The sequence below is a fragment of the Sciurus carolinensis genome, chromosome 1, assembly GCF_902686445.1.
Source record: "Sciurus carolinensis chromosome 1, mSciCar1.2, whole genome shotgun sequence".
Classification (NCBI taxonomy): domain Eukaryota; kingdom Metazoa; phylum Chordata; class Mammalia; order Rodentia; family Sciuridae; genus Sciurus; species Sciurus carolinensis.
The window spans coordinates 95,286,874-95,298,664 of record NC_062213.1 but is presented as its reverse complement, the minus strand read 5'-3'; the positions used below and the strand labels follow the sequence as shown (position 1 = coordinate 95,298,664).

Sequence of the window (11,791 nt, the reverse complement as noted above, 5' to 3'; positions counted from 1 at the left end):
ACCACTAAGCCACATCCCCAACCCTTTTCATATTTCATTTTTAGAAAGGGTCTCACTAAGTTGCTTAGGGCCTTGCTAAATTGCTGAGGTTGGCTTTGAACTCACGATCCTCCTGTGCCACTGCACCCAGCTTGTTTTGTTTTGCAGACATTTTAAATTAATGTGGAGGTATTTACTGACTCCTCAAAAGGAAGATCACTGGTGCTTTGAATTCAGTGATAGCTGCCCCATATCTATTCCCACTCTTGGGGTCTTGGTCTTGGTCATGGCTGCTTCCCCGGCTTGGATTCAGTGAATTTACCTGGCATCCCTTTAGATGAAACAAACCAAAGTTACCTAAGGGATTGGGTGTCTGGCTGAGGATGGTTTTTCTTTCCCACGGAAACTCTTACTCCTCTTCCAATTACACATCCTGAAGTTTGAAGAGTTTAAGTAATGGGGTACATCCCACATGATCCCTCTTCTGTCTGCCTGCATGTACCTCTATACTCAAGAGTAGCCTGAAAGTGAAAAAGGCTTGGGTGTGTCCAGCATTGATTTGATTCCCATTTTGCCTTTACTTGCAGCTCACTTTTCAAAAGAGTAAAGATTCATTGATCATGTCCTCAGTTCCCCAAGTTGGCATGAACATTTAAACTGAACAACAGGAAACTTCCATTAGGTTGAAAACCTGAGGAAGCCTGTGTATCTTTTCCTGTGTCTTTTCCTTTCATGATATTAGCTGCCCAGATTCTGGAGGATGAAAGGGCCCAGTGCCTAGTTTTCTAGATGTTCCATATAGAATCAGATAGAGAACATTAAGTCAGTGGGCTATCTCCTTGGCAAGTAAACATTAGCATGTTTCACACTTTTGGGGTTATGGATATTTCTTTCTGTTCACCCCACCCGACCCTGCCCTGCCCTCTAATGCTGCTGCTGTGAGATTGAGAAACAGAGTCTGTGGGCTCTGGGCCATACGAACCCTGTCCAGGGCATACAGATGTACATTCAAGATACAAGGTAATGAACTAAGAGTGTTTTATTTCTCCCTGCCTTCCTACTGGAGAGGAGAAAATCTTTTCTCTATGATATGGCCTTTTTAAGGTCATAAAAGGAATGTTAGAGTTGACAAGAAAAATGGAAGGTTCTCATAGGGCTGGAGTTTCACAATCCACAGCAGTTAGCATTTTACTTTAATTCAAGTGAACATGAACCCATTATGTCTTTAAATAAGTTTATTAGAGCCAAACTATTTAAATAATTTTATTTGTTTCATCCTTTGGTAGATGAGAAAAATACATTACAAAATACATTATACAGAGGACAGCTCACAGTACACATTACTAAAAACACAATCTACATTCCAGCCAGGGCTGGTGATAAATTCAGAAGAAAGCCACAGAGGCCTTGAAAACCAGATTTCAGCTCTATGGAATGAATTTTCCCCATATGTCCCCTCTTTATCTCATCCTCAGCATATATTAGCACCCCTAATCAGGTGGGTGTGGGTAGAGTTGGAGCAGCATTGAATGGGATTGGTGAACTCTCCATCCACCTAAAGCAGCAAGACATTAGAATCCCTCAAAAGACATGGGTTGGGGTGAGGAGAATGACCAACTTAAAATTGCTGTGTCTTAAAGCATTACGGAACTCTTCTGGCCTCCTACACGTTCCCAGGCAGCTGTTCCAGATCTGGGATTTCTAAGACTTGGGTCTTTCTTCACTTAGCTGTCTCTGGCCTCTGTGGTTTCAATCTTTACCCACTCTGTAGGCAGTCAGCTCCCCAAAGCTGCCTCTGCCCCAAAGCAAGCTTACTGACAAGAAGACAGCAGTACCTGCCATATGCAAAAGTCACGTCCAAACTTTTACAACAGCCATGTACATACAACACAGCACCACCAGTTCCAGCTCAGTACAGACTCTCCCACATCCCTCCCTCCCCAGCAGTTCCTCGTACTTGGGGTAAGAATTCAGGTGCATGGAACAACCTATCTCAGAGCTAACCATTTCTAGTAGGACCCACCGTCTTACAAGAATGGCTTGCAAGAATCCACAATTCTCCAAGTCAGCCAAACTTACTTCAAGTGCTATACCTCTCTTCTTTACCAACAAATGAAGCAAGAGACAAGGAAGGTGAGCAGAGATTACCACTGGTCACCATCCAGGGCCAGTCAGAAGCCACTTTCTGGGAGGGAGAGGAGCCAAAGAATACTGAAGAGTTGTAGCTAGACAGCAAATTGCTGTGATTAGAAAAGACCACATACACACAGGAGCCTGTGCCTCATCCCCACTCAATTCACGTAAAAGGATTTCTATGAAGCAACCTCTTGAGCCTCCTCATTTTCTGTTTCTTAGAAATTTGAAAATGGTCTGAGACTAGAAGTGAAAAGTAGTCCTAAGAATCAAGTTCATCATATTAGCCTGCTACATTGTAATTTAGCAAGCCAGGTTCTGCATTCCAAGGGGCACAAGTGCTGGTTGCTCCAGAGGCCTTCGGGAGAAACCTAGGGGTGACCAGGCGGGTGCTTCAGCTCCAGATTTCTTGGGTTAGCAGAGTGCAGCCTAATCTCTACCAAAGCACAGTGGACCTGGCACCCCTCCCCCACCTCCCAAGCAGTCAGGGGGGATGGGGGTAGGGTGGAATGTGGAATAAAAATAAAGATGAGTCAAGACCAGCATCTTCAAATTAACAAACTGTAATTGTTTTCCCAAAGATACATTTTTTTTTCATACACATCCATCATACACTGTAACCAAAAAAAGCAGTGTACATGAAATAAGAGAAAATAAATTAAAAATCCATAGCATAGGTAAGGAGGCTCTAGTCTGGAGCACAGCTGAGTTTCCAGCAATATAAGGAGGCTCGAGAGTTTCTTTATAAGAATGCCTGCTAGCAAGGGTTCCAGCAAGGTGGTTGGTTGGTCTGTAGTCAGTCTTGTGTACTTGAAACAGTTCTGTTTGTTTGTTTGTTTGTTTGTTTTTCCTTAGCGTTTAGAATAGCCATCATTGTCCTGCAATAGGCAGAGCTATCACGTCCAGGAAAAATGAGGGAGGGAACCACAGAGGCAGCGTGAGATCCAAATACAGCATTCAAAGGTAATTGGTCCAGTGGTGCCTGGGGAAGGAGGAAGGGGACGACACTCCAGGGTTAGCCATCTTCCTTTGGGGGTGTGTACCAGCCTGCAAAGAAACAGAACAGAGTCAGTAAGGTGCAGGCTGAGGTCCACCCTCCCCATCCCAATCGCCGTGGACATCTCCAGTGTTTCCAGGCAAAAAGGTCCTAGGGAGGCTGTCAGGTGTAAGAATAGAGGCGTGGGGAAGTTGAGACTGCCTACCTGGACGTTATAAAGAAAGGGAGAATGAAGAGCCCGACCTGAGGTGGTGGCAGAGTTGGATGAGTCTTTCAAAGGGTGGTCGGGAAGAGGGCAGCACCAAGTCCACCCACAACACCACAGCTGGTGCTGCTCTGGGAGAAGAGCCGGGGATGTTAGCCACCTCCAGGCCTTCTCTGGAGAATTAGGCAGGTGCTGGGTGAATGAGTGGTTAAGACTCAGAAACCAAAAAGGGCTCTTGCTAATTGGCTGGAGTGAGAACCTGGGGCTGGCAAGTGTCCAAAGCTCCTGGGCCTGGCTCCAGCCTCACCGTTTTTTTCGTGGATCTGCACCAAGGACTTGTAGGACTGCTGTGCTCTCGTCAGACTGTATTGAGACTGGGGAGAGAAGCCACCAGATCAGGCCATGCCAGCTGTGGCCTTTCTGCCCCTTGCCTTCCATAGGCTGCCACCCAGAGACCAATAATCCCAGCTCCCAGCATGGTACCCTGGTAACATGCTAAGTACCCCCTGTCTGAGAGGTCCCTTGGGGACACAATCCCACAGCCTTCACTTTCTAGACCTGAGCCACCCCCCCCCAAATCTGAGGACACCCCTCAAGCCAAGGCCCTGCTCCTGTTCCCACTGTGGCCACCCCAGACACTCTTCTCCAACATCTCCAGCCCAGGGACTGCATCCTCTTAGCTCTCAAAGGCAGCCTTGGCCTTGAGGGGCCACACTGCACTTGGCTCCAGCCAGCCTGCCAGCTCCCAGCCCCTTACTTTGTTGGCTCCAAACTGTACTCGTGCTTTCCCCTTCACCAGTGTGGCACTGATCTGCATGATCACTGACTCTATGGAGTAGGCACTGCTCCAGCCCTGGGGATAGGAGGGACAAAGCAAGCAAGTCAGGGCAGAGCTTCTGGAGAAACCGTCCACTTGTTCTCCAGGTAGGCAGCTGCTTCTCTCTACAGAAGAGCCCTTGCCCTTCCCTCCCAGGACAGCCACTACCTGACAGGATCAAAGGGTCACAGATGCCTACAGCCCAAACCAAGATGGGGGTGGAAGCTCAGCCTGGCCCCACCCAGGCTGTTGGGCCAACAGTACAAGACAGGCTCACCTGCTTGGTGAGAAGTTCCATGCAGATGGCACCTCCGCCCAGAACATACCTGCATAAGAAAGATTAGGCAGTCAGGTCTGGTGAAAGTTCCAAGTCCCTTCCTCACCCTCTACCTGAGGAGCTGCCCTCTCCCCTGACCCATTCACTCACCCTCCAGAGAGGACTGGAGACACAACCCTGACGAACGGTGGGTCAAAGGGAAAGTTATCCTGAGAGAGACAGAAGAAGCAGTCAAGGAAGGAGACCAGCATCCTCATAAAACTTAGGCAGGGAAGCCCAGGCCAGGGAAGGAGAGACAGGAAAGGAAAGGCTTACCTTAAAGGAGAAGTTAAGTAGGATGAAATCAGCTCCTTCCTTCTCTTTGAGGATTTGGAGATCATTGTGCAAAGCGCTGTCCTGGTCAACTCTGCGAAATAACTCTAGGCTCAAACTCCTCATCCCAGCGCAGGAGCTTCACAAGGGCTCCCTGCCCTGACCCCCGACCACCTGGCACCAGACAGACACACCACTGCCCACACCCACTTCTGGGGACCTTGCAACCAACATGCTGGTAGGACTGCCCCAGACAGTGCCAGGCATTCCACTCACACTGCTCCCTGACTCCCCAGAGTCCCCACTCACTTGAGGAGTTTGACATTCCAATCATATAGACTGTCATTCACGAGTTCAACTGCATAGTTTCCTAGAAAAAGGGAAGCAGGTGTCAGTACGACGGCACAGGTGTTAAGTGGTCCCTTGTACAGATCCCTGTCACAAACTGAGAAAAAAAAGATCCAAGAGGTTTGCTCTAGAAAGACATGCATCCAAGCCACTGGCTTTAAGAAGCTCCATTTCTGGTCCCAAAAGTTTGTCAATATTCATGTATCCCAGAACCTTGGGGCCTCCTGCCACCATATCATATCATATCATATCATATCATATCATATCATATCATATCCATCTTTATGAGAAACTTCTGTGCAGGCCCCTCTCTGGAGCAAACTCACCGCCTTTGAAACTCTGTGATCGGTATATATCCCTGAGCTCCTTCATCAGCCGGTCAGTGGCCTGCACCGAGCCAGACACTGCACCCTGTAAGGGAGAGACAATAGAATGAATATTTTCTGGTCCCACAATCTGCAGACATACGTTCAAAATTTTAACTGCTTTTCCAGGATTTAGAGAAGGATTAGATTAGATACACCCAAAAAGAGACAGCTCCCTCTGCTGATACGCAATGGCCTACCACTTCCCAGGTAGTACCCACCCAGCCCCTACAAGGCACGTACATTTAAGTAATCTTGCCTCTGGTTCTTTTTAATTTTCTCTAGGATGGCCAAGTTTTCTTTTCCAATGCCATCATCTTCAGATTTCTTGCCCTCAGCTGGCTCTTCCTCTTTCATTTCATAGTGATCTAAGTCTTCTGTGTCCTGGGCAGGGGTGAGTGGGAGTGGAACAGAAGGGGAAAGAGAGCAACAAAGGTTGTGAATAAGAACCATCACCTTCCTAGTCCCATTTGGCCAGGAGCTGCAAAGTCAGGAGTAGCAGTCCATCTAGCAGTCTTATCAACACAACACCCTCCTGGTTTCTGGAACAGTTCCCAGCCCTATTCCCTCCACAATCTGAAGGACAAAGCAAATTTCTTCTCTTATTCAGTTCTCAAGATATAGCAGCAGAGCTACAGTAAGGACCTACAAAGACTTGGCCTTTTGTTCCCCAGGACAACCCTGCTCGAACTGTCATTAAAACCCCCTTGGAAGCAGAATCTCTTTCCTAATTCCTAGCAGAATGACTTTGGCCTGACACTGACTGAAATCTCATTTCACCAGGCGAACTGATGTACTCAAGAGTCCTCAGGGTCCCAGGTCTAAAGGAGAATCTGGGATTATAAATCTCCTCTTCTTACAAATTTAAGGCCTGAATCAGGTTTGCGGACGCACCCACCAACAAGAGGGAAATGAGAAAGGGGCTCCAGAGAGGGAGATGGTAGAGGTCAAGAACAGAATTAGATCTTTATTCAACTTATTCTAAGTGAAAAAGCAATTCCCTATTTATAGGGGGAGGAGGCCAGAGGTTAGCCCTTCGGTCAGATGTACTACCTAGGTTGTAGTACACAGGGTTGTCCACTGTCTGGGAAGAATAAATTTCATGTATCACCAGTGATCTGTCAATCTTAAAACCCTTACAAAGTTACAGAACTTGGAACATTAATCCAATGCTCAGAAACAAAGTGATCAGTATCTTACTGTGGCAGAACATACTAACTTCCTAATTATTATGTTACCAACTAAAATCTACTCAATATTTGTTACATGCCAGAGTCTATACTAGGTACTATACACACTAGCTCATTTCATTCTTACAACCATTATAACATTATTCAATCATTATCTCCATTTTACAAATGAGGAAGCTTAAAGTCTAATAAGGTATTAATTATCATGCCCAAAGTCATAGAACTCTTAGCAGAGCTAATAATCAGATCAAGTTCTATCTGGATCAGAAACTCAAATTCTTAACCATTATGTTATATTCTGCAAAAGCATCTATGTTTTTAAAGAATATATTAGGTAAATTACTTAGCACTTACCATATATTTTATATGCAATATTTCATTTAATCTTAAGACAACCACATGTAGAATATATTGTAATCCCATCTATCTTAGTGAGATTAGGTGGAGTTCTCTAACTTGGATAGCCAGGATGCAAACTCAATCTGTCAGACTCCAAAGCCATCTGAAACTGTTGAGTATTTATTTGGTTTGAACCAATTTGTACTTAATTGTCTTCCATGGCTAGATGAGGTGCCTGTTTCCTCTACTACACTGGTTATTCCTCCTGGTCAGTAAATCTGTCTTTATTTCTCTGCTATTTTTCTCTCCCTGGTTTTAGACTAGAGCTCTGTTTATAGTGGGTGATCAATGCTGCTGATGGCAACAGCTTCCTGCCAATACCACCTCAGGTTGCAAGCCTACCTCAGGCATCTCCTCATCTTCATCTTCTGAAGATACTTCTTCCTGTGTGCACTGCAGTGGGGAGGGGAGGGAGATGGCAATCAGAGCCCCAGTGACTTGTAGAATGTAGCCTCTGACCTACTCCCCTAAGCCTCCAGGTCTGGAAGCCATACACTCGCCCAGTCTCTCCACCAACCAGATTTGAGTGGAAGCAAGAGCCCAGGGGATGACTTCTCTATCAGCCCATTATTTTCCTCCTACCATATGCTAAGGAATAAAAAAGAAGAAAAATGGCTCTTCTTGTCACCCACCTTACAAATCCCCACTTAATTTTCCTAAGAACCCCTCTTTTTTTTTTTTTTTATCTTTTCTAGAATGATACTGCATTCTTGGCTCTAAAGAAGGGGCCTGGGTCCCCAGTGGTCACCAAGTGCTACTGCTAAAATAATGGTAAAATTTCCCCTTCCCTCTCAACCTCAGGGATACTGCTGGAGAGAGTTTTGATAGGAGAGATGAAGCTACTAGTATTTCATTCAGTTAGATTCCCATCTAGAGAAAAAGAGGCTGAAAGTCACATGTGTGTGTTTTGGGGAGTGGGTTGGGTGGGGAGAGCCTACTGCAGATCTGTCTCAATTAATAAGTACTTATTGAGAGCTCTCTGTGGCACAACTCTGCACAACAGCCCCAAAGCCCTTTAGCTGCTCACCTGCTCTGCTGGCAAGGGCTGATCCAGCATCTCCACATCAGGATGCTGAGGGAGGTTGTAGAGTTTACACAGGTCAGAGATGATCCTCTTCAGATGCTGCAAGAGCTGGGTTGGGGACCACAGAGATATCAAACACTCCTTCCCCACTCCAATATGGACAGCTGCATCGATAAACTTGTAGCTCACATCCCAAACTGGTACCTAGTTTTCTAAACCAGAAGGACCACAGGCTGTGGGAATGACTCCTGGTGGACCAATCCTGCGGCAGCTGCAGGGATTCACCTCTAGCTTCAATAAGCAACTCCCCTAGGAAGTCTGCCCCAACATGTTCAGTCTGTGGTACCACCCACTTTCCAGATACAGCTCCCTTTCACCAATGCTTCTGTGATATAGGCCTCACAGGAATATGTGTGCTCCTACCCCATGGCCCCCTCACCAGAGTATTCCCTTTCTTTATGTCCACCAGCCTCTCCAAGACAGCAGCCAAGTTAGGGTCATCAGATTCCACCGACCAGATAGGGGGTACAGCAGGGTAAGACTCCTAAGGGGAAAGAGTAGGAAGAGCAGTCACAATGGGCAACTCTGGAGAATGCCAGATTTTGCCTGCATTCTGTCCCCCAAGACTTCTAGTCTCTTTGCTTGCCTACCTCGAGCCCTATAAACTAATAAAAGTTCAGCTCAGTAGATGAGTATCTAACCAAGCAGCTTCCAAACAAAGCCTAGACTGGGGAAAAAAAACTCCCTCAGAAGACCTTTTCCAAGAAGCGACCTGGAACCGTTTCTTTCCTCCACAGTAAAAACCAGGGAAAGCAGGACAGCCACACTGCTAACAGTGAGGGGAGAAGGGACTCCTGATCTTCTGTCCTGCTTGTCCAAGTTCCAGACTTGGAGTTCTCCCACACCCAGGTCAGAGTCCTCCCAAATCCTTTTACTTTCCAAACTCCAGAAACAGGGTAGGAATAATCAACCTCATCACAATCACAATCATGTGAAAAAAGCAAAGACTACAGCTCACTAGGGAAAGAGGGACAAAAATAAACTATATAATCAGAAGCTGAAAGAATATCAGCAAGAATCTCCCCACCCCATTCCCAAATGAACCCCTCAAAGACCAACTCTCCCCCACCTCTCCCTTGGGAACCTGCCACCTTCTCTGTCCAGGCGTGGGCTGTAGGGCTCCACATGGCAGGCTGGGAGAAAGAAGCCTGCGCTGCTGACATTCCCAGCATTCCTGAACCACGTTGCCAAATGCCTGACCAGACTCCCCTCTGCCCAAACCAAAGGGGCTGGTTCTGGCCAAGTCTCCTTTATAGGGGCCACAGGGAGTCTGGCTGAGGAATCCCTCTATTAACTTTTGGCCAAGGGCAAAGACAGTAGATGGCCTCTGGCAAATGAAAGGGCAGGTAGATGGGGCCAAACCCACCTGTTCTAAGAAATTAGAAATTTAACTCAACAAAATTAAATCTTGGGGTTTCCAAACATGCCAAGGAAACCTTATCCCCTTCTACTAGGATCTGCCATAGCTCTGATCCTCAATGCTGGAAGGAAAAAAATATATGTATTAAAGATGCTGAATTCTTCACCTGACTAAACCACTTCCGGTCTTTCAATGGTAACTTTTATGGGGAGGATGGGAAAAGAGAGAAATAGGACACATGAGTTTTGGTGGGGCACCATCCACCCCAAGCCGAGGCTTACCTCACCAAACCTTGACCTGGTTTGACTGAGGAAAAGGAAAGAAAACACCATGTCAACTGAATTCAGGCCTCCAAGTACCATAGAATTTGCAAGTCTGTCTTTCCCCAAGTTACTCTTATTCAGTCCACCTGCTTGGATACAGCACTGTCCACCAGCTACCCAGTTACTGCTTCAGCAAGGAGAAGACCATCACAACAGGGAATTCCAACCAGTCTAAGTGCTACCCCTGGCAGGACCACACATTCCAAGTTATCAGAAAAATAACCTCCTTAAGGGATGTTTGAGAGCAGAATAAGGCAGGACACATGCACGGTGTCTCCCAGCCTAGTATACTTAGAATGAAACAATGCCCACTGGGTAGAAATGGAACAGTGTGCTCAGAATAAATAGGGGTACCTTCTGCACATCACAATACCATCATTACCAAGAAAGGCAACTACCTCAGGCAAATGGACATATCCACAGGGAACAGGGAGAGTGGAAGCTACCGGCTGAAGCAAAAGGGGAGTGTTAAAGAGGTTACACCAAAATAAAAGGGCATTTAAAGGAGTAAAGGAAGAAGAGTCAATGTACTGCAAACTATCACTTGGTGAAATTCAGTGAGCAAAGAGGGTCTGCATGAGGGATGCCTGGACAGGGATCCCACAGGTGGCATACGTCTCGAGTCAAAGGAACTACTGAGAAGGGTCATCACTGAAATGTGCAGAGTTCCAAGTGAGATCCCTCCAGCTGGGGTCAGTGCAGAGGCCTGGAACCTAGTAATTAGAATGGGGAGGGGGGGCATTCCCAGATGAAAGGTAAAGTTGTGGAGGAGTAGCCAAAAGGAGCCCAAATCATGAATCTTGGGATGTGGGTGGGTTTGTGGAAGGGGGTGGTCCAGGCGCCATATGTCGAGGTGCCCCTCGCTATCAGGAATCATTAGTAGAGATTTTGAGTGCACGGGAGAACCTCAAGCTGCAGAAACAAGTGTGAACTAGAGAAGACAGAGACCCAAGAAGGGGCTTCGGCCTCCCAGGTCCTTTGAGAGCAAAAAGCTGTATGAGATGATCCTGAGTCCCTGACAAGGGGTCCCCAGAGAGGCGCACGCGAGAGGGTCCTCACCGTGATGTTGCAGTGGATGCGGACGGGATCCCCAGGCACCGACCCCCGTGGGGGGAGATGCGGTCCGGGCGCGGCCCCCGCCCCGGCCCCTCCGGCCCCAGCCAGCAGGAACTCGCAGCTCAGCTCGTCCAGGCAGGCGCTGGCAATGCGGAAGCGCTCGTGGCCGCGGTGGAAGATGGACTCTAGCAGCTTCAGCTCCCGCCTCAGGCAGGGCCCCGGCCCCGGGCCCCCCCCTGGGCCGCCCCCGGCCCCCGGCGCCGCCCCCTGGCCCCCCAGCTGCTGCCCCGGCCCCGGCTGCTGCTGCCCCTGCGGCTGCGGCTGCTGCATCCTCCGCTCCGCTCCGCTCCGGGGCCGGCGGGCCGGGAGCCTCCGGCCTCCGCTCCGGGCTCCGCCGCCGCCGCCGCCGCCGCCGCCGCGGTCCGCACTTCCTGATCCCCCCTTCGCCAAGATGGCGCCGCCGCCACCTCCGGGACAGGGCCCCCCCCTCCGCTCGCTGGCCCCCCCCCCAGGCCGCCGGAAGCCGCGCGCCCCTCCTCCTCCTCTTCCTCGGCGGCCCCGCCTCTGTCCCCCTCACGTGACCTTCCTGCTCTGGCCCCCTGCACGTGATCTCTCCGTTTTTCCCGCCCCCTTGCTCTCGCCTGTCACCCTCCACATGTGACCCTGGGCTGCGGGCTCCTCTTTCAGCGCTTTGGTGCGTGTTTACGTACGTCGTGCGTGCATGCGCGCGACGGCCCTTCGCAGGCGCTCCCTTCTCACGTGACCCGGCGCCGCGTGCTCCCAGGGGCTACCCGCGCGGGACCCTGTTTCCTGCTCAGGGTCCTCTTTCCCCGCCCCCGAGTGGCGGCGAGTCTGCTGGGCACTCCGTGAGCCGAGAAGAAAGAAATGCAGTCTCCGTTGTACGGTTTCTACGCTGCGCCCCCAAGCTGTTCCTCCGCACGGTGTT

The 11,791-nt window shown here is 48.9% G+C and overlaps 1 protein-coding gene across 1 annotated transcript; it reads right to left on the bottom strand.

Moving 5' to 3' along the window:
* Positions 1-2,659: 2,659 nt before the first annotated feature.
* On the bottom strand, positions 2,660-11,320 carry Ube2q1 (ubiquitin conjugating enzyme E2 Q1). The gene is made up of 13 exons (XM_047522627.1): positions 10,849-11,320; positions 8,486-8,590; positions 8,050-8,154; positions 7,365-7,415; positions 5,677-5,817; positions 5,395-5,479; positions 5,030-5,090; positions 4,724-4,814; positions 4,559-4,617; positions 4,409-4,457; positions 4,072-4,167; positions 3,622-3,688; positions 2,660-3,159 (listed from the first exon to the last, which is right to left on the bottom strand). The coding sequence occupies exons 1-13, from the start codon at positions 11,173-11,175 to the stop codon at positions 3,128-3,130; spliced, it is 1,269 nt and encodes a 422-aa protein (XP_047378583.1). The 5' UTR covers positions 11,176-11,320; the 3' UTR covers positions 2,660-3,127.
* Between the last annotated feature and the right edge of the window lie 471 nt (positions 11,321-11,791).